This window comes from Polyodon spathula, chromosome 3 (genome assembly GCF_017654505.1).
Source record: "Polyodon spathula isolate WHYD16114869_AA chromosome 3, ASM1765450v1, whole genome shotgun sequence".
Classification (NCBI taxonomy): domain Eukaryota; kingdom Metazoa; phylum Chordata; class Actinopteri; order Acipenseriformes; family Polyodontidae; genus Polyodon; species Polyodon spathula.
In genome coordinates, this window is record NC_054536.1 from 82927283 (window position 1) to 82953997 (window position 26715).

General features: G+C 38.1%; 1 protein-coding gene across 3 annotated transcripts in view; it reads left to right on the plus strand.

Moving 5' to 3' along the window:
* Positions 1-16819, plus strand: part of LOC121313506 (transmembrane protein 241-like) — a 30416-nt gene extending 13597 nt beyond the window's left edge. The window contains exons 12-15 of one of the 3 annotated variants that reach the window (XM_041246142.1): positions 314-383; positions 1722-1815; positions 7550-7614; positions 16570-16819. In XM_041246142.1, coding sequence (XP_041102076.1) covers positions 314-383; positions 1722-1815; positions 7550-7614; positions 16570-16636 — 296 coding nt within the window. In that variant the 3' untranslated portion in view covers positions 16637-16819. Of the gene's footprint in view, positions 1-313; positions 384-1721; positions 1816-4755; positions 4898-7549; positions 7615-8796; positions 8987-16569 lie in introns of those variants that run through there. The other 2 variants (XM_041246144.1, XM_041246145.1) reach the window with 2 other exon arrangements.
* The last annotated feature ends 9896 nt before the right edge of the window (positions 16820-26715 follow it).

A 26715-nucleotide genomic window follows, 5' to 3' on the forward strand; every position in this document is an offset into this window, starting at 1 on the left:
TGTTCAAGGTTGTAATGTGTAGTAAATGATTGGTCTGTAATGTAAAGTTCAGCTTCTTAACAGTTCCAAACTTGACAATTGCTTTTAGCTGTGAGGTTTTGAACTAATTTGAACTTCTGCTCCATAGATCCTATTTCCCAAGCCATCTAAATAAATCTTTACCGTATTGCTAATTCACCTGCAATCTCAGAATCGTGACAGTGGTTAGCTGCCTTTGTTTCTTTGAAGATCTATTCTTTTAATCAAATTGTTAGAATATGAGAGTGCCCCAGATTCAGATTCTTACATGTGATACATTTGTTTTGTCCCGTAGGTGATCTGTTTGGTGCCTTGGAGTTCCCATTTCTTCACTCTTACAAGTTTCACAGTGGCTGTTGTGCAAGGTAAGAGCCAGATGAATACATCTGGTTTACAAATTGACATGATCAAAGTTTGAATGAAAAAAAGTTCATTATTATTTCACAATTTACTACTTTAGATTAGTTTACTTGTTTTACATGAATCTACTCAATTTGTATCTATTTAATTCCACATACAGTATGTAATCATATCTCAGTCCTTTTGCTTTGACAGACTTCTAACATCCAAGCTAGTATATGGTCTAATAACATTAGAAATACAATCTGTGATGTATTGCTGTTTTCAAAGTGCTGTAAAAATGTAATCTCAGATCCTGAAATGTTTGTTAATCTGCCGCCACTGCTAATATCTCATAAACCATTTGCATGGGGGACTTCACATTTTCAATGTTATAGAAACTCTGCAAACAAAATGAAATGGCACCCTTCACTTTGACCATTTAAGGGTGAGTCATGTGACTTTTTGGTTTCCAGGTGATAAAGACCTAACGCTTTGAGATACTGGCTTCATGCTCGGTACGCATTCGATACACGTTCTGTGGTTCTCTAATTAAAGTTTGATCGTGGTTGTCATACAAGAAAAGTTTCCTGCCCAGTTTTTTTTGCAAAGCCGCCACTGTGTCAAAATCTTGCATCTCAGAAATTTAAAACGTCCATATTTTTTAGGGTTAAATAAACTCCTTATGTTAAAAGTTTTGCTGACCATGAAATTGACCTCTGACCTAATATGGCTAATATCCTGAGGTCATGTGACTTTTGGAATAACAGCTCCATAGAGAGATAACAGTTTAAGCTACTGCCTTAGTGTTGTATTCTTGGACTTTTGTACTTAAAGTCCATTACCTGTGTTGTTCAGTAAAAAAAAAAAGCCTTTCTTTGCTGCATTGCTTTAAACTGTGGCTGTATCAGTGGCACAGACCAAATGCTTTGACATGCGTTTTTAAAGTCAATACACAGGAGTAGTTTATGAATTGGGTGGTGTCCAGTGAACTGTTTCAGCGCCACATTGTTTGAAAGTTCTGGCTATACAGAGGTACTGAATCAATAATGCTGACCTTTTTCATATTTCCATTTTACTTCATGTTTACAAATCATTTGATCTGATATGATAAACAGATTAGATTATGCTACCGGGGAAGCTGAGTTTGAGCTTTTTTCACAAAAACATCCATTTCATGTTTATGGTTGTTATGAAAGCAACTTTTCTTGAAACAAAGTAATTAGATTAGATTTTACAAAGCATAAAATGAGAAAAGCAAATCAATTTTTAAAGGCATCAAATTGTGAATTATGTTGTCTCCTATAAAAATAAATAAATGTGGTGTTCTCTAGAATAGCATTAAGTTCATATATTTTCCTCAGTGGTGTTCTGGGATTCCTCGTCCTGTTAGCCACGGTGAGGCTGAAGAGTAGCCTGCCTGTTGAGCACTGTGCAGCCTGGGTTTTCTTGGCGAAGGTAAGGAAAGTCCTTTGAGCCTCAAGGCAATACAGGGTTACAATCTTACAGTAAAGGGGAATGGAAGTGGAAAATGAATATTGAAAAGGGAGGGGGGCTATTAAAGTGCCGTGCAGTTTACTCACAGAAATGCACCAGAGCATATATGTTGTTACTCGGTGGAATCGTCAACACAAAATGTTTTTTGTCTTTGTGCCTTTTTAATGGTGAAAAGGGTGAAAGATGCCTTCTGTAAACCCACATCACAACAAACTTTAGATCCTGGTTTAAAATACACCGCTATGTTCTAGTTTAATACATTGAGAATCAATGGTCCAGATTTACAGAGTGTAATGTTACAAAATGAAAAACAAAGCTCACTGACAGTGCTTACGGTATAACTTTGTTTGGTTCTAGTTTTGTAAAATTAACAGGTGTTTTACCTCCTTCAAAAAATAGGAGTTGATTAAAGACTGAAGTAAACCCTTTGAAAATATGGCCTAACATCCTTTATAGTATATCTGTGGGATTCCTCAGAGTGACACAGGGAGAGTCAGGTTTCAAAAGAAAAGGTACAACAACATTTATTTACACACACAGACAAAAAATGATGCACAAAACAAAAAGACACACTGTCACTTTAAAACACACTATTTACAAATTGACAGGCCCTGAGAGGAGCGCATATTTACAATTCCTGGTCCTTTAAATACCACAGTCCCATGCTTCACCAGTCCTTGGTAGCCAAAAGGCAGGAAACAGCTCTGCTTAGTCTGACGAAAAACACACAGAAAGGTTAAGGCTTTTATCCCGCACCAGCTTGCTCTCTCACTGTCCCAAGAACACTGTCCTGACTGGTGGAGAGGCTGACCCTTTTGTACACCTTGGCTCTGCCCCGTACCTGATTACCTAGTCTTGGAACCAGGTGTACCTTTTTCCCCTCCTCCAGGCTCCTAGCTGGCTGGCTCCTAAGAATGTTAACCCCGTAGTCAACAGCACCTGCTGGATGGACAGGTCCCCCGTGTTACCCCTGTTCCTGGGAGGTAACCTTTTCAGTGCAGGTGGAGAGAATTTGGACCCTGCTGATTTAATTGTGTTTAAACAAAAACATGGTACATTTTTAGAAATGCCACAAATACTGCCCTCCTCGTAGGGCATAATGCTTGGGTATAACTGTGCCCCATTTGTCCCAGGCTATAATGGCTGCTGTATATATTATTGGCAGTAGGTGGTGATTCCTAATGCTATTATAGTGCACACCTCTAAATTGCCTGAATGAACTTCTGGACTTCAGTATACAGCATGTGGGTTGAGGTTTATCTACAATCTCAGACCAGTGAAACCTTAAAACTAATGCTTCCACAATTGATAACATAATATAACATTGCTAAAGGCATTGGTCTTACTGTTTTTGTCAAAGTGCTGAAAAGTTAAGAACCAGCACTTTTGATACTCCGCAGTAAGTTTTAAAGGGAAAATTATACATTTGTTTAAGGTTTTGTTAAAATGTGTTCATTGAAACTTTCGAATAATTACTTATGTTTTTGTAATGCTAAAGCATCAAGGTTTGCTTTGTTGTTTCATGTTTGTAAAAAAAAAAAAAAAAAAGTTGTCTGTTGCCCCAGGAAGTCACTAAAAATGAGACCCCGGTCTCTGTGAATAGTTATTCCCAGTTAAAATTCTTAAAACAAAACAAAAGAAAGTGCTGGGGATTAATAACTAATATGCCATTGGTTGTTTAAATAGAACAGTTGTTATATAACAAAGTGCATTAAAAGTAAGTCTGTGTTTAATGGAATGGAGTCCATCTGGTCTGTCAGTGAGGGATAGTTCTGTCTGACAGAGCAGTCCTGCCTGACCTAGTACCGTCCCTTTGTAATTGAAGTTCTGCCCGTTAGTTGGAAAGTATCCCCTCTGAGCACTGAGAGTCCTGAGAGCAAGCATGTAAATAGCTGTCATCAAGCATTTCACAAAATGATCCCACATAACACTCAAAAACGAATAGCCCTGCACTAGGAATTTGATATATTGCACACACTGGTCGCCGCAGGTAATTATTCCTACCTATTGATTACCAGTACTTAATGGGTATTTTAGTTTTCAGTTCTACCTCTGGAGTTATAGAGCTAGGATATTTGAAATTTCATAGTGCTTAACAGACACATTCCAATATGTACAATATTTATATTCTCACTTTCAAAAACTTGTCATCTGGACCACCCTATTGACCTTAAGCTATTCTATTCCATGCCGTAAATCATATATACTGCTGTACTGTGTTTTTGTCACAAGAGCTCAAATAGCTCAAATTCTCTAGTTTTCACTGTATAGTTTTTACAAGCAAGTCAGGCTCCGAGACACTATTGTAGAACAATATTTGCAAGTAGATTTATGAATCCAATGTATGCAGTCTGGAATTGCATATTTATCTCAGTAGGGATTCTTTATTATACGGTAGGTCATAAAAGTGCAATTGGACGTGGTAAACTATAATCAAGCCAATATAGCATATTGTCCAGTTTCTAAAAGCCGCCACTATACACATTATGTTCTGGTCAGCTAATGAAGAGCCTAGAATGAGGATGGCTTTCTTTGCTAAAGCTGCAGCCGAGGCTGTGACTGGAAAAATAGCCTCCATAGTCAGGACAGAGGGAAAAAAATATTGATTGATTAAATTACAGCTCTGGAAGCAAAATCATAATACAGCTGTCATGAAATATTGTCCTCGCATAGCCACCACACCCGGTACAGATTCAGAGTGAGGATGCATTTGAAAACAACACGGCTTCGTAATGAGAGCTGAGGACTCTCCAGGTCTGTCCATCTGCTGATCATCTGCTATTAGCTAATGAACAAATCGCCAGTGCTGCCAAAACAATCCGCAATGCAATGACATCATACTAATACATGTTTTTTCCCCTCTATATTCCCATGCTAAAATAATTCATTGTTTATTCTTAGATGCAGGATTGATCTGAACCCACATCCTGATGTTTTTGTGAGGAACAACTATTTTATCTATAGGAATAAACAAACAAAACAATATTTCAAAGACGTAACTAAAAAAATAAAAAAAACAATTTACATAAAGTACAGTATTTAAAAGAAAAATGTGTCATTGTGAAATTGTAATTAATTAAAAACACTTAACTAATGTCTAGTGATGATACGTTTGTTTTACTGTTGGTACAAAAAATAACAGTAATACATTTTGTAAAGTATTTTTATCATAAACACTGACACCCATTGAGTGTATCGCTTTGCTGTATAATAAAATATATACTTTGTGGTAATTAATTCTACTGTAAGTGTTTATTTGAAGTTGTGGATTCCTGGTAAACTTAAGCAGTGGAACGCAGGAGGGAAGCATTTTTCTTTCATGGAAAACTGAAACCCTGAGAAGCACTGTTTTCCTAGCAATTTAAAGAATGCTAATATTCTTTCCATTACATCACTTTTCAGGCACTGTAAACATGCCGTAAAACAGACTTCTGACAGACACCCCTGCTTGTGGTGGAGAACAAGAAGGCTGACATCTCAAAATCTGTAAATGAAAAGAGCTAAAACGTGTTCTAGTAATTGACCTGGTTGGGATTGTTTTGTTAAGATTGGTTTTCTAAACGACTATCTTTCCCAGTAGATACATTGCGTCTCTCGCTTGGCAGACCTGGATGTTGTTTTTGGACATTGACAAACTGAACATGTAGGGGTGATGTTATCATTTTAGACTGACCAGCTCTGGAGAAAATGTTTTTTAATTATTGTTAATGTTATTTTATCAGAGAGAGAATGTTTTTGAGCTCTGAAAAGATTTATTTTTCCCCAGACTGTGTAGAACGTCCAACGTTCTGTGATTAATGTACAAGTGCGTCAGTAACCCCAGAGAATTCTATGAAATGTTCCTTTTAAAATGTCCCTTTTTAAAGTTTAATAATGCAATAACAAAATATAATGTCAAAGTAGCTTATAACTAAAGTACACTATGAAAGCACCATATTTGCAGAATTTGGGATTTCAACAGCACTTTTTGATCTTAATAAAATAAGGCATTGTGACAAGGTAGCTGAGTGGATACAGGTGCAGAGGTGAAGCAGTGCAGGAATGAAGCAAACAGAGACTTTTAATCTGGTTTGGAAAGGGGGGAACTTTATTTTGTAATCCCAGGTCTAGTGAACAGTAATACTGTAACAAAAACAAAAACGGATTTTGCATACCCAAACAATAATGAAACCACACGTTCCCGCCCCACAGTACCCTGTCACCAGTCCTGGGTGAGTGCAGTAGTCCTCTTGGTGGGTGATGCAGTTTAGTTTACAGTGGCAGTGGTGCGGTGATGGTCTGGGTTTAGTGCTGGCCCTTGGCGACAGCTCCGGAAAGGTGTTAGCCGCCTGGTGTACAAACAAGACGACTTAATACACGACAAATAAACACACAACACTCACGATATTTGTTATTTTAGTTTTTGCTTTCTTTTTCACTGGTTCGCTCTCAGTCCTTCCAGGTTTTCCATGTAAACCAAAGCGAAGGAACAGATTACGATTCTCCGTCCCATTTTATGCTGCCACGCATGGCCCCTTGGTAAATGAGTGCAACCTCCTCTCCAATCAGCGGCTGCCACGTCGTTTCCCTTCTTAGTCAATACGTTCTTGCAGCGGAGTCTTACCTTCTTCCAGACTGGCCGACTTCCCGACCCTGGGAAAGAACTGTCAGACCAGCCTGTCCAAAGAACTTAGCACCCTCACAGGTCGGGAGGGAGATCTACAACCAAGAATCATTGTATTTCTGACACAGGCATACATTATCATTACGGCACATGGAAAATGCTGTCCAGCATCCTGAAAATTTACATTTTAAAAGCATTTCTGCTATGCCTGATCTCTAGAATTGTGCTGCCCTGTTGATGGTAGCTAAGATGATTAAGCCATTTTATTTTGATTAAAAGTAGTTGACAACAGACAACAAATAGATTTGCCAAATACATCTGATAATACATTTAGAGGTAAAAAAATGTATTGCCTTAAATTTGTAGTACTTAAGTGACTGTCGTGTCCATGGATAATGATGAGCACTGTGGGAATGAAAGGATCAGCCATATTTATAGGTGCGTTAAAAAAGAAAGAACAAAACCAAACACATTCAGGGTCCACAAACTTGTACCTTTCTTTGTAAGCTGAAAGATAATTGTACACTATTACAAGTTAGCCATGCAATCCTAATAAAGCATAAACTCATATTAGCAGTGAAGACAAGACTATAAGAGAAGAATAAGAAGAACAGAATAATGCTTTTGTGACCAGGTTTATTTTTTTTAAATACAACAATATAGTTTTCATCTCAAATACATGTGTACACATGAGATAAACTACTATACACAAAATAAAATTTTAGGAGAATGTCTGCATGCAGGTTTCACATTCTGCAAGCTAACATTGGGTGTGTTAGTGTGTGCTCCTTATAATCTAAAAATTATGGTACTTTTTTGCTGAAAACGTGACATATAATTGTAAATGTGTTGTTTTTTAAAAAAAGTACACATGTTTTCTTCTTCACAACAATTTAGATGGGGTCACCTTGTTCAAGATGGTGGTTGGTTTATTCCACAGGGCCACAATTTCACCAAGGTTGACTGACAGCCTATGCTGTGTGTGTGAAGCCCCCACTGTGCTCCTCAACCCAGTTCAGATCCCCCTGGAGCAATGGAATATGTATGTTTGTGCTTTCTAAATCTGTAACACTGTGTCCTGTTTATATTCAGGTTCTGGCAGCTGTCTTGTCCTTGTTTGTCTTTGACATTGTTGTGAACATACCAACAGTCTGTTGGTAAGTATATCTTTTTTTAATAGTTTGACTCTTGTGTTTGCTATTGGCTTGTAATGAATATTTCAAATAACCAGTTCTGCAATACACATTGGCTTAAAAAGTTACAGAACCTTCTGCAGTCTTTACAAGAACCACATTGCCTTTGCTTTGTTCTGCGTTGTCCATATCACAGCAATATATTTTTCAATGATATCGTGATATTTGTATCCATAAATCATAGGCAAATCAACTAGGTAACTACTTTTTTCAACTTTTCCTTGTCAATGAATGTTTCTTCTAAACATTGCAGTGTATTCAGATCATACTCCCTTGCAACAGTGCTGGTGCACTAAAAACAGAAAACCAGCATTGTGGCAGGAGGGAGCAATCTCTATAAGAGAAATTCTCATTTCTCCTGGCGAACCCTCCTGAGTAAATGTTGAGAAATGTATTCAATAGTTGATTTATGACTCATGACGTGTGATTAATATGTTTAAAAATATAATGCTGCGATACAGACAACACAGGACACAGCAAAGGTAATATAATGCATTTCTTGTAAACGCTGCAGGGTGTTCTGTAATATTTTGGCTATAGATGGATAGCTCCAATAGCTCCAATTCAATGGATTTCTTTTCATTTGGGTTCATCCATCATCCCCCAGGCCAATGAAATAGACTAATGCTGTCTTCATGCTGGTCGTTTTTGAACCATCGAACATCCTAAATCTCATTGTCATTTAATTAAACCTACTAAATCTATAGTTTGGTATTCATGCAATTATAAACTGTAAAATGATGCTTTGTCTTGAGACACTTTTGAAAAGACCTTTAAGTATTTCAACATTTGAAATATACAGTGCCAAGAAAAAGTTTGTGAACCCCAATGATAATTATGGAAATTCCATAGTTTTACCATGATAACCTTCTTGAATCAAAACCAGTCTTTTCTTAAATATCCAGGGTTTATATTAACCAATTCCATGTCTTTTGAAACAAAATGATGTATGAATTAGACAAACAATGAGTAATTAAGATTCAGGGTATGTGAAAAAGTAAGTGAACCCCTGGTTTTATCAGTTCAATTAAGGGGATAATTAGAATCAGGTGTTTAAATAATTAGGTAGATCTTCAGGGGTGCATTTGGGAGGCCCCACCCTATATAAAGATCAGAAACTTTGTGAGTTTGGTCTTCACCATACAGGTGTGTGGAAACACGCCATGCCACGGTCAAAAGAAATCGCTGAGGACCTCAGAAAAACAGTTATTGATGCTCAAAACCATTTCTAAGGATTTGGGGCTCCACCAGTCCGTTGTCAGACAGATATGGACAAGAATGGTGTTCATGGAAGGTTAGCCTGGAGGAAACCACTGCTCTCTAAAAAGAACATTGCTGCCCGTCTGAAGTTCGCCAAAGAGCAGATAGATGATCCACAAGACTTCTGGAACAATGTTCTCTGGACATACGAGTCAAAGGTAGAACTTTTTGGCCTCAATGAGAAACATTATGTTTGGCGAAAACCAAACACTGCGTTCAAACAGAAGAACCTCATCCCAACCGTCAAGCATGGTGGTGGGAGTGTGATGGTTTGGGGCTGCTTTGCTGCCTCAGGACCTGGACGGCTTGCCATCATTGACACAACCATAAATACTGCATTGTATCAGAAGATTCTGGAGGAAAATGTCAGGCCATCCGCCCGTGAGCTGAAGCTGAACCGAAAGTTGGTCATGCAGCAAGACAATGGTCCTAAATGTACAAGCAGATCTACAAAAGAATGGCTGCAGAAGAAGAAATTCTGTTTTAAAATGGCCTAGTCAAAGTCTGGACCTAAACTTCATTGAAATGTTGTGGCAGGACCTGAAGCGAGCTGTCCATGCAAGGAAGCCCTCAAATGTCACCAAGTTGAAGCAGTTCTGTAAGGAGGAATGGGCCAAAATTCCTCAAAACCGATGTGAGACTGACCAACAGTTACAGAAAACGCTTAGTTGATGTCATTGCTGCTTAAGGGGGTGCCACGAGTTACTGAATCTAAAGGTTCACATACTTTTCACACATGGATATTGAATGTTGAATCATTTGTGGATAAATAAATGTTGAAAACGTATCATGTTTTTGTGTCATTTGTCTGATCAGGTTATCTTTATCTATTAGTAGGACTTAGATTAAGATCTAATAACATTTTAGGTTTGAAATATGTGAAATATGTGATAATCCTAAGGGGTTCACAAACTTTTTCTCAGCACTGTATATATTTTTTATTTAGAGAAAATCTAAAATTGGATAAGGACGCTGTGTTGCAGGGATTTAAAAAAACAAAAAACAGATTTGTGAGTGGAAAATAATCTGTTTATATAAGTGTTCTACTAGCAGGGTGTGAATAAGCAGCAACTTGGCAGCAGCTCAAAGTTTTACAAAGCTAATTGTTGCAGAAAGCGGATTCCTCGAAAGGAATTACAGCTTGTTAATTAATTTTAAGCCAAGAGCGTAGATTTTGGGTCACCTTCTTGTACACCTGTAATGCTCCTGAGAAACTTCTAGAAAATCTGGTCTCATCAATTCGCTTTTTCACTCTGGATGCTGGAAGAACATGTTCTGCCTTTTCAAATTTGAATTGTTTTACATGTTCAGAGTGAAGGCAAGTACTAAAATGTAATTTTCTGAATAATGTATTCCTTCGAATTTAAGATGCAAACCAAATTTCCCATCGTCAATTTGATGAAAAAATAAAACATCAAATAAAGATATACCTAATTATGCATATAGAGGCAGTTTGCAGCTGTCTTCTATCACACAGAGAATTACAGTTATGCACTGCTTCTCATTTCCAGTCGAGATTACTTAAACATTTTTTTCTCCCTTTTTGTGAACTGTGGTATTGCTTAGCATGTTGAAAAATACAAGGGTCTGATTGGCATTTCCGATCTGTCAAGCTGGAACTGTTTGTTAGAACTGAGCCTCATAACGAAATGCTGAAATTAAAAGCTTTTCTTCAAATTCCTCAGGAAGCTAATGACGCTTCTGTGAAAATCGCTGACTGTATGTCATGGATGATTCAAGATCAGGCAGTAAAGTTTTTGTTGGTCTTTTCTCGGGCAGTCAGTCGCATTCCTGTTTGTGTGCTCAGGCAGTCAAGTCTTTGTTGGTCTTTTCTCGGGCAGTCAGTCGCATTCCTGTTTGTGTGCTCAGGCAGTCAAGTTTTTGTTGGTCTTTTCTCGGGCAGTCAGTCGCATTCCTGTTTGTGTGCTCAGGCAGTAAAGTTTTTGTTGGTCTTTTCTCGGGCAGTCAGTCGCATTCCTGTTTGTGTGCTCAGGCAGTCAAGTTTTTGTTGGTCTTTTCTCGGGCAGTCAGTCGCATTCCTGTTTGTGTGCTCAGGCAGTCAAGTTTTTGTTGGTCTTTTCTCGGGCAGTCGGTCGCATTCCTGTTTGTGTGCTCAGGCAGTAAAGTTTTTGTTGGTCTTTTCTCGGGCAGTCAGTCGCATTCCTGTTTGTGTGCTCAGGCAGTCAAGTTTTTGTTGGTCTTTTCTCGGGCAGTCAGTCGCATTCCTGTTTGTGTGCTCAGGCAGTCAAGTTTTTGTTGGTCTTTTCTCGGGCAGTCAGTCGCATTCCTGTTTGTGTGCTCAGGCAGTCAAGTTTTTGTTGGTCTTTTCTCGGGCAGTCAGTCGCATTCCTGTTTGTGTGCTCAGGCAGTCAAGTTTTTGTTGGTCTTTTCTCGGGCAGTCAGTCGCATTCCTGTTTGTGTGCTCAGGCAGTCAAGTTTTTGTTGGTCTTTTCTCGGGCAGTCAGTCGCATTCCTGTTTGTGTGCTCAGGCAGTCAAGTTTTTGTTGGTCTTTTCTCGGGCAGTCAGTCGCATTCCTGTTTGTGTGCTCAGGCAGTCAAGTTTTTGTTGGTCTTTTCTCGGGCAGTCAGTCGCATTCCTGTTTGTGTGCTCAGGCAGTCAAGTCTTTGTTGGTCTTTTCTCGGGCAGTCAGTCGCATTCCTGTTTGTGTGCTCAGGCAGTCAAGTCTTTGTTGGTCTTTTCTCGGGCAGTCAGTCGCATTCCTGTTTGTGTGCTCAGACAGTCAAGTCTTTGTTGGTCTTTTCTCGGGCAGTCAGTCGCATTCCTGTTTGTGTGCTCAGGCAGTCAAGTTTTTGTTGGTCTTTTCTCGGGCAGTCAGTCGCATTCCTGTTTGTGTGCTCAGGCAGTAAAGTTTTTGTTGGTCTTTTCTCGGGCAGTCAGTCGCATTCCTGTTTGTGTGCTCAGGCAGTCAAGTTTTTGTTGGTCTTTTCTCGGGCAGTCAGTCGCATTCCTGTTTGTGTGCTCAGGCAGTCAAGTCTTTTGTTAGTGATTCTAACACACGCATCACTATACGCAAATTTAAGACGCAGGCCATATTTGAGAAGAAAAAATGGGTTTAAAAAGTACATCCAGGTACTGTACTTGCCCAAAGGCTAATCTTTCTAGGCAGCACCTTGCTTAAAACTTAGCTGCACAGGTTGTGACTCTTAACAATATCATATGAGCACCACTTGCTTCATTTACAAAGACTTTGGTCCACAAGAACTCTTCTAAGTCCACACCCCATTGAGATCCATATAATGAGAGTATGATGATCTTCTTTTTGTTCTGTTTCAAACCCAAGGGGGTTAGGCCTTCTGTTATTACTGTGTGTTAGCATTGTACTTGTTGTTGGACAGAGCAGTGGTACATCCTTTTGAAATATTGTGTTATTTCCACCTCTTTCGCACTGTGTTATACAATGGATATTATGAGACATACAGTACATGAAAAACATATTCGTTGTGGATTGTAACAGAGTGGCCAGTTATTTCTGCATGGCTTCCTTTCTGACCTTTACCCCAGGATTTATTATCTTTTAGACAATTAGTAGAACCAAATGTGTACAGGAGATGTGTGTCTGGTCTTGATTTAGGTCAGGGCTCAGTGGGGAAATTGCTATTCAAACAGAATGAAGTGCCAAAAAATATTCCCCTCACCAGAGTGTACAGTCCGACTTGTTGACTTTGTGTAATGAGCCACAGCTTCCAGCAATGCCAGTCAGCTCACTCCGGTCCTAATTCAAATTCCAAGAATAGGGCCAGTACAGTGGGTGAAAACAGGCGCATACATGCTGTGCCAAGAGATTTCTAACAGTGCTCCTTGCTACTTTTGCTATTGCTTATTATTAATACATAACTTGAGACAATCCATGAATGCGTATCCCTGACAACAGATCTATACAATAGCTGCTTGTACTATTCTATAGATTGCTTAGATTTTTGCCATACAGTATCTTCATAACAACTTATCCTGTTTTCATGAACTATGGCTTGGATACTCCTTAGTTTTTATGAATTGGTGTTTGTTATGAGATGTCATTCTGTGTAATGTGGATGTAGGTAATGGTGGCATTCACTTTCATGATACTGACACCTGTAGTGTGATATTTACTAAGTCCTTGGTAGGTGGTATGTATTTCACTGGCATACCTTGTTATATATCCCTAGTTGGTTCATGTAACTACGACCTAACTAAAACTTCTCACAGGAGGCAACGGGAACCATATAGATGTGGTTATTTAAGATATAGGCACAATACATTAAATAAAAGGTTAGGATGTGAATTCTAAACATTGTTAAGCATGATAAATGAATAAGATGGAGTGAAAAACCTGGAATAGCAATAATAATAGCAGCTAATAACAGATTCCAGGCTTAGAGAGCGTTAAAAGCAAGAGAGAACAAGTAGTTGATTTGAAGTGAGTGATTGTGGGAGCTGCACGCACTAAAGCTGGGAGAGAGTTCCAGAGAGTCAGGGCCATGAAGCTAAAAGAGCACACTCTGAGTGTGGAGTGCTTTTGCTTGTGTATAACAAGCAGGACCTCAGCTTGCGTGCAGGGACATAGCGGGTCAGCAAGTTGGAGATATACTCTGGACCTGTGTGATGAAGGGCCTTGTAAGCAAGCAGGAGAATTTTGAAAGTAATCCTGAACTTAGCCAGTGCAGCTGGGCAAGACAAGGGGTAATGTGATCATGTTTTTTCACATCTGGTAAGGATCCTGGCAGCGGCATTTTGAACCAGCTGCAGTCGGTTTATGGCGCATGACAGAAGACCACCGTAGAGAGAGTTGCAGTAGTCGATTCAAGAGGAGATGAATGCATGATCTGTGGTATCAAAAGCAGCAGTTAGGTCAAGGAGGAAAAGGACAGAGGGAGCAGCAGCAGCAGCAATGAGCATGTATGTGTGTGTGTGTGTGTGTGTGTGTGTGTGTGTGTGTGTGTGTGTGTGTGTGTGTGTGTGTGTGTGTGTGTGTGTGTGTATATGTGTATGTATATATATATATATATATATATATATATATATAATATATAAATATATAAAAATATAGAGGTTGGCACGGGTACCCTAAAACCCGGGTTTCTTTTTACTGTCCGGGTTTTTGTTAATTAATTTGAGAATTTAAAGAAAATGTAGAAAATATGACAATACAATTGTAAGCATGGGTCTCTGGCCAGCGTAATAAAGAAAAGCATTAAAACAAGCTTTTGAATTAAGCCTTTTCTTAGGTGACAGAATATCAATGTTTTACAGAAAACAATAACACACAGCGAGCGGCAAGTACACCTCAATAATAATAACTGCCGACTATTCTCGGGAGCTATATCGGAAACAAAACAACATACTACTACGCACCACTGCATTCTAAATTCCGTAACTGCCATTTTATTTGTTATTAGTTACAAAACCACTGCCAAAAATGAGTGACATTTCACTATTTCCTTTAATATATTTGGGGATAGTATTCAACATAGCTGGTACTACACCAGCTTTTTGAGTGAAGACAGCAGTACATCTAAAAAAAATTAATAAAAAAGTCCACCAGCAAGAGTAGACACATAGCAGTAGATGAGGAACAGCTAAATGAAATAGAAGAAAACAAAGATTGAAAAACAAACACAAAAAAAATACAGCATGGGCGGGTTAATGTACTTAAAGAAAAAAGTATGGACATTCATTTTATGGAAATAAGTCTAAAAAATCTCTACAACATTAAGGGAATTTTATGTCAGTGCAAGAAGTTCAACTGGGAACCAGTATTCAGTCTCCAGTTTTATAACGCTGAGCTGGACTAAATAGATATTTTAACAGTACAAGTTTTAACATCTCTGCTGACAGCGAGTTTAAAACCAGCAATAATGTATTCCTGTCAGTCAGGAAAACTCTTAGAAAAGCAGGTAAAGACAAGGCCAGTCATGACCCCCTGAATTACCAGCCTGGATTTGAAGCGTCTACGGGAAACTGAGGCACTGTCCCCTGACACCACGGTTGGATTAGTGCGTAAAGTCTGGTTCGATTGTCAACTTAATCTGGCATGACTAGGACGCAAAGGTGTCTGACAACTAACAAAAACATCTTTTGAGATCCAAAAGGATGAAAACAGACTTGAATATGTGTGCCTTATGTATGACGAGAACACAAACACACCTCAAAATCCGACCTCAGCACAGCTGCTCCTGCCTTCCTTGGTGTCATCTGAAACTCCGCCCATCATCAGCTTGTGACTGGTCCTCTAGTTTCTAGTGAGTTGACCATTTCGATGCAGAAATTCACAATAAACGAACATTTTTAATAAATGAACAATACATGAAATTACATTTGGGACTATATTACACTGCGGATGTATACATAATAAAAGTTTCTGGTTTTGTCTTAATTTTAAATAATTTTTCTTCCTACAAATGACAGGTAGCCATGTTATAAGCAGTATAAACCACTTCGGGCCGTGCGGTTCCCATGATATATACCACGTCGTGCCAGATTTCCATACATATCCTGAAATGCAACGTTCAAAGCCAGTTATGTTTTGTATTTTTACCCTTCCCCATTTTGGTTATATATTTAGAATCTCAGGACAGAATGATCATAGTAATTTTATTATATTATGGTTTATTGTAAAGGCTGGTGTTGCTTTGAGGAGAATACCCCGGAAATGCTGTATCAATTCTAACAAAGCACTGACATGGTTGATTCGCATGGGGGTAAAAAGACACAGGACGCGTGAGTTTGAAATGTTACACAAGGTCCCGATGTCCTGTGAAAAAATCGAAGGACCTCTGAGAACTGTCTGAGATAAAACTAAATGGACGGTTTGCATGGGATAAACTTCACTGATGCCGGTACAAATTCTGAAACCACCTGTTTGTGTGGTGATTTTTAGTCCTGTGCGCATCTGGCTTTAGATTCCCAAGGGGTGTTCTCTTATCCAGAAACTACTGTAATATAATGATCAACCTATACCCTGCCGGGACAAGCTACAGCTGGAGTTTATTATATATTATTTTACATCACCGGGGAATCCTCCTGGATTGCATTAACCATTCATTTTGCAGGGGTTATCTTAGGATAGCCAGGGATACATGGTTTGTGGTTTATGGATAATTCCACAGTGGTGTAAAATGTTCAAAAAATCTGTCTTATCCTGGGGCAGGTTAATCAAATCAACCAGTAATACACAAGAAGACCAAGGCACTTTTCCCAGAGCAACAGTTTTGGCAACAGTCATGTGAAGTAGGTTAGATTTAATCTTGTATTTATTGATCGAAAAGGGATGTATTCCTCTGAGTTCAATAGTTTGAAATATGTAGAATGTGAATTTATGCTGATTGAATATGCCGCAAGACCGTTTTCTTTTTCACTTATGGTAAGAACCATGCAAAGCATTTAAGAAAAAGAATGCCAGTTCATTACATAAAAGTAGAAGGGTTACTGTGTTTGGTGCCCTTGGAATGTTGGCAAAAGTAATCCTAAAGCTTTTTTATAAACACATCCACGTTAAAGTCAGACAGACACAAAACAAAAGCTAGACAATGCTGGCTGGTTCTCTGAGGTCAGTGTACCCAGTTTAACCAATACAAGCTTTTGCCTAAGCTTCAGAGGAATTTATTTTGGGTTTGTTTTCCTCAGTTCTGTTCTAATATTCCACGTTGTGTTGTCAACAGCCTGTTGCTCAGCTGCCTTGGAGAAGCACTGTTTGTTTACTCGAAACGAAGTGCAGCAGAGAGATGATAGAGGGCACACACAGAAGACCAAAGCCATACACAAGGAGATGTTTTTGAAATTACTAAACACAAAAAAACAAAAAAAAAACAACTTTAACTTTAAATGCTAAGAACGGGAAAGGCTAGCAGGGTTTTTATATACCTGAACTAGTGTATGATTTTCCTTAGGGCACAAGATAAGAGGACTTTGCATTTTCCTATATCTCACGTTTTGTGAGGGGTGCACTTTCTTCCTGAAACGTAACACTAGTGTCTCCTTGATCAACTGTAGTGATATATATATATATATATATATATATAATATATATATATACTATATATATTATATATATATTGGCAGGACCTCTGTGAGGAACCTGCCTAGGGACGGATCAGAAGCGTGTCACACAAGGAAACTAAACACCAACTCCATTTGGAGGCCAGACACCTTTTTTCCCCTCTGTTTCTCAAATTATTATTATAGTAAACGTGTCCATCTTGTCTTTACAGTAGCTTCATCCAAACCAGAGAAAACTTAAGGTAAAAAAATTAATTATAGTCACAATAAAAAGAAACACTGGGACACATGGAGGGGACTGCTATGAACGTCACACCTTGAGGAATACTTGCTCACAAAAAGGCAGACTTTTTTTTCTATTCCATCCATCCATGTTAGCAAATGTTAGTTTGTAGCTGCTTACCATGCTGAACTCAACCCACAGGACTCATTTTATCTTCCGAACAAGGAGCAATATCTTACTTATGTTATTTCTGTACTACTAAGAGTTAGTGTAATGACTCATACTTGCACTAGTGCATATTCAACTTGAGGTCTGAAACCAAAAAATGTAAACATTTCAACACTTCAGGATCTGCAGTCGTGTAAATTTAGTCATAAGAAGTCATTGTATTAAGAATACTGTATTATGTTAACATTTTCTCATATACTGTATAAACGAAAGTCATTGTTTTCTAAAAAAAAATAAAAATAAAAAAATCACCTGATTTGCAACTGTGCATATATGTAAAAAACTGGGGACCAATGTGATAAAACTGTGAGGGAAAGAAATGGCCTCAATATCTCCTCAGCTCATTTTTTTACACTTTCTTTTGTGTGCAAACAAAATAACATGTCTTCAAAAAGTTATGTTTGATCAAAACTGACTATGTAATTCCAGGTTAAATAAACATATATATCTTTCTAGCACTAATGTGTCCCTTGTAATTCTGTGCTGTATTTTGTTTACCTCATTGTCATACCAATGCACAATAATTGTTTGTTCACGTAGAAGACTCTGCACCCAGTTTAATTAAGTTTTAGAAATTGTGGACCAATTTTCATTGAAGATAAATAAAAACGGCTTAACCCTTTTTAACCTAGCTTCTGTAAAAGTTAACTGAATGGAACCCTCTGTCTTGAACACCACTATATAAATATCCTGCATTGCTCTCTCTAGCAATAGTTTCAAGTTCAACATTTTCTAGTAAGCAAGCAAGAATGAAAAAAAAATCAAATTTGTTTTGTTCTACTAAATCTCCAAGAAAGAGGCCCTCCCACTGTGCAGCATGTTCTGTACACTGCATTAACGTTAGCTCTAGTAACTTATTTACACGCCATCGACAGAGCTAAGGCTGTTGTGTGGCAGGCCTCTTAAGTGTTTGCCCAGTTATTAAAGGCTTTCCACTGTTTCAGAGGCAGACAGTGGGCCGCCTTCTTCCCTCATTGCTTTACAGCGATCGTTTAAAAGCTAGGACTTGCCTCCTCCCCTCTCCGTCTCCTTAGCAGCTACTTCTCCCTCAAAGTGGAAGTGAGGAATACAGATGGACAGAACTACAGAGTCCGACACCTCCAGTTATATCCTGAAAATATAACAGTGTCAATATCTTCAATAGAGTGTCAGCACCATTGAATAGGCAGTTATCCACATATAGGGAATAATGTAAAATGTGACATACCTACCGAACTGGCAGACAGGCGACTGCCTCCACTTTCATCCCCTGCGGGTGATAGGAATACCTATATATCAAGGTTTAGTTCTACTTAATTATTACACAAATAACTTAGTTGAGAAACAGAACAATAAGATTGGCTTTGAACTGTGGTCTCTGCAGCTGTTGTTTTCTTGTTTTTCTTGATAAAGAAAACCACCAATACAGACTATTGGAAAGCTGAGTCCAGTATTTGGATTCAAGTTGTGGGTATTACTGTTTTTATTATTATTTTTTTTAAACTAAATTAAATTTGTAACAGAAAATTGAGAAATGCTGTTATATCTGCTTTGGTCACTACATGTATAACTGTCCCAAAGGTTAATATAATGTCTCTATCTATGTTGTACTTAGTCATACATATATGTTTATTCATTTTGTAATTTTTTTGACAGGGCAGCTTCTCATACCCCATAGAGTTTGCATAAACAGTTACATTAAAACATTACACAGGGGATATGGTGTGTTTTGGAGCTGCTCAGCCACTGGCTCCAGTCATGCACAATGCAGGCAAGCAGCACGAGAGTTTTCTCTCAAAGCACTGCAAGCGCATCTGAGCCCTGACCTGATCAGCCCATCAGTCCTGGTTCTCCATGTGAGGAAGGTATTGAATGAGGTCAAGGTTCTTCTCTATTCTAATCTTTAGATGCATATTGTTTTGATGTTAAACTGAAGGTTTTTCAAGCATTGAACAATCATGGCTTTTCTATTCAATGATCACTGAAACTTACATTTCTGCCTACTGTATGTCCATTTCCAGCCGAAAAAAAAAAATAAAATATTGTGAAAAAGCTTTTTTTTTATTTCTTGTGGAATTCTGCCAAAACTTTGTATAAATTACAATTACTATCACTAAATGCATTCATTGTTTTCAATCACATGTTATCTCTTTAAAGGCTTTCCCTGTGTGGGAATGAGAATGCATAGTAACCCTGGCACCTGTCCAAGCAACTACAGATATCTGGCCTAGCAGTCAGTTACATTGACGGTGGAATGAATCCATTTTCTTACCCTTAATTATCCTAAAATTGTCCTGTTTTCCCTATCCATATTTTCATGGTTTTTTTTTTATTATTATTTTTTTAAATATGTTTTCTTAACTTCTAAAACTCCATGCATATTATGCCCCCTGTGTAGTTCAAACAGTCTTATTTAAGCAATAGCACCCTGAAGAAGAGGGCTTTACTATATGGCAAGGCCCACCTTGTGCTGCTAAAGCCCTCTTCTTAGAGTTCTATTGCTATTAGAAAATGGCTGCGATTTATGCAGCACTAGATTTTGTTACTAATGAATACAAACATTTTCCTAAGTTCCTGTGTTACTATTATGATATACTGAAGTAGAGTTGTTGAAAGTAATCGGTCTGCTTCCAGTTGTTTGATTTCAAACCGCAGACTAGCTGCTATTGCTGGTATGGTTGCTGTATTGCCGCTGACAGCAAACACACTTGATTGTGTGTTTTTTATTTTTTTATTTGCTATACTAAATTTAAATAGATAGTTTGAACATATAGGAGGTTGAGGAAGCAGACAGTTTACATTGATAGACAACGTTCAAAGGGTATGTACTGGAACAAATATTTTCTTTCATCAAGCAGAAAAAAAGCAAAATGCATAAATGAATACTGTATTTATGTATTTTCTGGCGGATTGATTTGGAAGAGAGTTTAAACATAGTTTGAACGATAACATTTGAGGTACCAGATTAGGGACATATTGACCAATCAGGTTAAAGGAAATCACATTTTCTAATTTACAATAAAGTGATACTGTCCAGCTCAGAGAGCATTGGGGGCTATACCGACAGACCAGTGTGAAGGAGAGAAATCAGAGGACATCATTTAGCAGACAACAGGATTACACGCAACACACAGGTACTGACATGTCCTGCTGTACTGCAATGCAATACCAGGCCATATGTGTACCTTGCTAGTGATATACCAAGTTTATACCATGATTCTACCAATGGCTTATACTATTTCCCCTCAGTACAGAACAATTACAATATTTTGTGAGGGAGGGCCATGACAGGATGTAAATAACCGATCACATTTACACACACAGTGTAATGCCTTAAAAATGTTTCTATGTACTGCGCATGTGCATGTTGAGCCTTATCTTACATGATCAAATAAACAGCCCCTCGATCAGCAAAAAAAGCTGTTTATTATGTTCTTAGATGCACAAGCTATTTGTTTCTCTTTTTGTAACATTTGTGTGGAATTTTCTAATTAAAAAAGAGGATTTAATTAGACTGGTGTATTGCTTTGAAAATATGGCTATGTGCTTCAAAATTAATTTTATTACATGATTATAGCATCACGACTTTCCTGACCACCAATTATTGTTGGCAATTATAAACCGTCCATTTCAGACTGTGGTCATGTCTTCTCATTGTTTGTTTAATCCATCATTTTCCTACCAAAACTCTCCACCCTATATTAACTGTAAGTAAACACAGATGAAGAGAGGACCAGACCCTTGTTTGCAGTTAGCCAGAGGACCATGTGAAGGACGGGAATCCTAAAAATAGCACCCAAGGACACTGTAAATAATTAAGTAAAATGGTTCAGCGAGTAGTTTTAAGGACAAATTCACTTGATAGTCAGAGTTGTAAGTCACATATTTGGGCTAGAAGCCACATTATTATGCAAGAAGAAAAGCACTTTGGTTCCAAAATGTTTATAATATTCTTGAGTTTTTTCTCGATGCAGTGAACAATACACTGTCAACAAAACTTTAATTTTTAAAGCTACTGTGTTTTTTTTTTTTTTTTTTTACAGTGTGGGTTTGAAGTGAAATAAAAAAAAAGCCAAAATAAATTACAGCATGCTGAATTTGCTTTTGCTTTCCTTACAAATTTCCAATGGTTTGCGTAACATCTTTGGTATTGGAGTTTGGGGGCTCTCGTGATAATACAGGGCCAGAAAAGCACCAGGAATTACAGTTTTCAAATACCTCTTTTCCACCGTACAAGGGAGCCGTGCCAGGGCTGTACCGAGCCCTAACGGTGTGGTTAATGGGAGCCTGGGTTGTTTTTCCACTGCGGAGCCGAGCCGTGCTACTGACGTCACACATAATGAAAGATGGTTGTTATTAATTATTATTAACTAACTCAGTTTGTCAAAATATGTACAAACAGTGATATAACTGCATCTTGTATCGCTATGTTTTGAATTTCTTTATAATCCACACATTTTACTGATTATAAAGTTCAATTAGTTCTGTTGAAGGGGAAAAAAAAGGTTTAAAAAATATGATTTGCCATTTAAGGATAGTTGTTTTAGTGCTTTAAAAAAGAAGCTGAGTGAGAGCAACGAGAGCCGTAGTTGTGTGCGTGGCACAGCTGGATTTAGGGTTACTATACTTTTGTAAATAAGTTTGGAATTCTTTTTTCACATTTTTTTTCCAAGGACAAGGATGAGAAATTTGGTAGAATTTTGTGTTTTTGAGTGTGTGTGTTAAGTGTACCGTAGTTTGTGGTTTATGTCCATTTGCTTCAAATTGAAATGTGGGCATACACTTTCTCATTTCTGACGCACAAGTCCACATCTTCCTGAACACTTCTGTCTGCCCACAGATAAACTAGAGCCTGCACTTCCTCAGCGTCCCAAGGCTATACTTTTCTCTCATCACACTCGCTGCCCGCCATGTTGCTTGGTGTGGTTTGTCTTTGTGTGTACTAAGTGTACTGACTGATGCAACGCAATGACGAAAATCATTAACCCCGCCCATGGCCCGGCTTGGCTCCGAGCCAGATTCAGGTGTCTTGTGAGGTCGGAGTTCCAAAGTTTGGTTCTTGCTGGGCTTGACAAATAGCCAGTGGAGAACCACCAGTACCTGTACTGTACCGAGCCCTCACGAGTCGGATGTGCCAGTGGAGAAGGGGTAAAAATCTTCATGTTGGCCTCATTGATTAGATTTAAGTGTTAAAAAATAAGACAGGAAAGAATTCTCAATGAGAAGGAGACTAGATTATATCTCAATACAGGCAATTACAGCTGTTGGCACTTCCACAGAATGGTATTCTCCTTTCTAGATAAACAGCTTGGCACACCCACAATTAGTGTCTGTCTGTGTGCCAGCTACCCTCAAAGCAAAGATAAATGAACTGTGTTTACCTCATACCTGTCATAATGCTATCCAGGTGGCGTCACATTAAGGCCCACTTGATCCTTTAATGTGTACTTTAAATACCTATATTGTTTCCTGATTTACCTAAAGTAAAGGTTGGCGGTGGGTCTAATGAAATTTCAATGGAGGTTACTGCTGGAGCACTGAAAAATTTTGGGGGCAGGGATTATCTGGAAGTGCAAAGTAAGTCATACAAAACTTGTTGTGCTTACACGTTGTTGCTTTGTCCAGAGACAAATGCTCCAGGAACATTCACACTTCCATGAGCACCTACAATATGAATAAACCTAATCAGAACCCTGAATCACAGTTCTACCCCCAAACATTCTAACTCATCCTATCCTTAAATCTCACACAAAATATTCTCTATACAGTATAACAAACGCTGTTCAAGTGTGGATGTTCTTGAGAACCTTTAGAACTGGATAGCTTGCTGCTTCCTCTGTCGCAGATCAAACCATACTTTATGTTTTAAGCAGCTTTGGTACTGATGTCAAGGCAAGAGTAAGTTTTAGTACAAAACCAAAGGTCAAGCATTATAATGACCAATTTCATGGTTTCTGTGGCTTTTTTTTGGTAAGACAGTAGTCTCCGTGTACAGGAACACCTCCTAAGAGAACACCCTTGTGGTGGAACTGATTTTTTCCATTGTAAATGCTCTGCCTAAAAGAACAGGAACTTCTCTTTAAAGAACTACTTTTTGGCACTGCTAGCCATTTGTTTACAACTGATACAGTACTGTTTTGTAACCTGATAACTCAGCATCATCAAAGTTAAATTCAGATGGTTTATTCAGTCTTTTCAAATGTGACTTGTCTTGAGGCACACTGATTGGTTTATTAAATTAGCGCCAGAAATGCCTTCATATCATTGCCTCGTCGTGTATTCTAATTTCCATGAGTGCAACTCATCGCTACCAAATGACATGTAAAAAGCAACGAAACACGCCACTGTTTCTCTTGTTACAAAAATCCTTGGTAGCATACGTGGAAGGTGTCTGGCACAGATCTCTAGAATCCTACGTCTCGTCATAGTGATCTGCCATAGCTGGGTTGTACAGTTTCATTATATACCTCAAGTTAATTATTTTCTTTTTTCTTTAATTAATAAGTCCTGTGATAAATTAGTTGAAATATTAATCACTACTGACGACATGCCACCCCAGCAATGGGCACTTGAAAAACATTTTAACATACTATTAAACAACCAGACACGAGACATTTCCGTCATTTTACACACTGCGGATCCACAGCGAGGCCACCAGACCTATAGCGCCAGAGGCTCTTCTGCAGACCTGCAGGCGCCCTAGCGGGTCGCTGCTGCGCGGTGAGCCGTGGATTCCCCTGCCGACCTAAGCCCTTCCTACCCAGGCAGCACCTGGCCAATTGTGTGCTGCCCCCTAGGAACTCCCGGTCACGGTCGGCTGTGACATAGCCGGGACTCCAACCTGCGATCCCAGGCTATGGGGCACATCCGCGTGGAGCGCCTTTGCTGGATGCGCCACATGGGAGCCCTTTTGTACATGGATTTTTAATGTGAAGTTCCACTGTTGTTTATGATATTAAATTGTGGTGTACAGTAGGGTTCTATAAATTAGCATACAGTACTATATGAAATATGTATGGGTTGGCACAGCCTTAAAGGGTACTACATGAAAAATAAAACAAACTATCCTACCTTGCTGTTCCGAATGTATTTAGTCATTGTATAATAATCTGCATGCACCCAAACATCTGCATAATGCCACACTGCTATGTCCAAAATCACTGTTCTCAAGCATCTTTTCTAAGCCAAAAAACATGACTAGTGTGTTTCCCCACAGAAGTAACATAGCTTACACTGGGCATGTGCCAGTACATCTAACAGTACACGCAGAAGTTAAGATTTTTGGCTCAGAAGAGATGCTCCAGAAGAATGATTTTGGACATTGGCAGTGCAGCATTATTCAAATGTTGGGACGCATACAGATTATTATACAATGACCAAATATATTTGGAACAGCAAGGTGGGATAGTTTATGTTTTTTTATGTAGTGCTGATGTACCCTTTAACAAGGGTATTTGCAGTAGACAAAGTAAAACATTACATAGTTTGGATGTTGGACAACATTTTACTTGCTCTAAATATGAAAACAACATTTCTTTTTACAGAGTGCACAATTTCAGCTTAAAAAGGACAGAGCAATGTGAAGTCTCTACTGATTTTTGCAACAGTTCTGCCAGGATAAAGTCAAAGGAGATTCAGTCTGACTGCCAGTTATCGGTTACATTCAACAGAACTGTAGATTGAGTAAATAACTGCTAGCCAGGCAAACAAGCAAAACCCAGCGAAAGCGTAACCCCTTCACCTGACTGTGCTTCAGATGCTTTTGTGTTTGACTTGATATGGCTTTGTTTTGTTCATAAAGCAAGAGTACAATATCATCTCTTAACTTTGTGTCAACATTGAAAAGCAAACAGATAAAGTACAATGGAAAAAAAAATAAAAAATCCAGCAATCATAAAAAATAATGTAAACTCTAAATCAGAATTATGCAACAAACAACGGCTATTCTGTTCCGGTTCCATTTCCGAGGAACACGATCCCCTCCTAATTCTGAAAGCTGAACTACCACTTGAAATGTCATGAAATCCATTGCAAGAAAACTGAGCATATATCAATTTACAATACTGATACAGAAGAATGCCACAGTTCCTCAGAAACCAATTGAATACATTCTAGTCTGCTGTTTTCTTTGGACAGTTATCAAATATGTTACACTGAGTTTCCATATCCTTAAGCTTATTTTGAATTGGGACATCTACCATTAAACATGTCTGGTAGATACAATGTTTAAATCCAATGGCCCTCGGGTTGTAATATTTCAAGGTGCAGTATCATTGTAGAGTTCAGTAAGATCAATTAACTTAAATTCCATTTCATAACATTGTCTCATTTAATTGTATTTTATATATAGTTGTAGTCAAAAGTTTACATACCCCAATGGAAATTTATAATTTCTAGAAATTTCTGGAAAACAAAGATTTTTAGGAATATCTTTTGAAGCAAAAGTTTTGCTTTTGTGGAGGAGGAAAAAACAGTTTCAAGAACCTAAGACTAGAAACGTTGGCTTGTAGATGAACATATAAAATGATGAGTATATAAAAGGGTTTGGTATAGGATGATTACTGACATTACCAATAAGTCAATATGGGAAAAAATAAAGAGCTATCTCAAGACCTTAAGCAGAAAATTATTTATTGTCATAAAGCTGGAGAAGGATATAAGAGGATTTCCAAGCATCTGAGTATCCCAATTTCAAATATTGTTTCTATTATCAAGAAGTACAAGACTCATTGTACTGTCACCACGCATCCCTCGGTCTGGAAGAAAGAAGGTTCTTTCACCAAGAACAAGTAGAAGAATTGTGAGGAAGGTTAATAATAATCTGAGATTGATTGCCAAAGATATTCAAAGTGAATTGGATGCAAGTGGCCTGGGGTTTCCATTTCAATCACAGGTCGAGTATTGCATGGTGAAGGTCTCTATGGTCGCAGGCCAAGGAAAAAGCCACTCTTAGGAAAACATCACTTAAAGTTTACAAAATGGCATTTGAATAATGGATATGAGTTCTGGTGAAAGCTTATCATTGCTAAAGGTGCCTCAACTAGATATTAATTTAATTTTCCTTGTCAGGGTAACAATACTTTTGAATTAGCCTGTTTTGCAAAAGAATTGCTGAAATAATTGAACTGTAGACATCTATTTCTTTAATTTTTTTTCCCTCATCCACAAAAGCAAAACATTTGCTTCAAAATTTTTTTTGTTAATTATTTGTTAATTATAATAATTTGTTTTCGAGAATTTTCTAGAAATTAAAAAAAATTCCATCGGGGTATGTAAACAACTGTGTGTGTACACACATATTATTATATATAATATAATGTGAATATATATATTATATTATATATATATATATATATATATATATATATATTACACACAC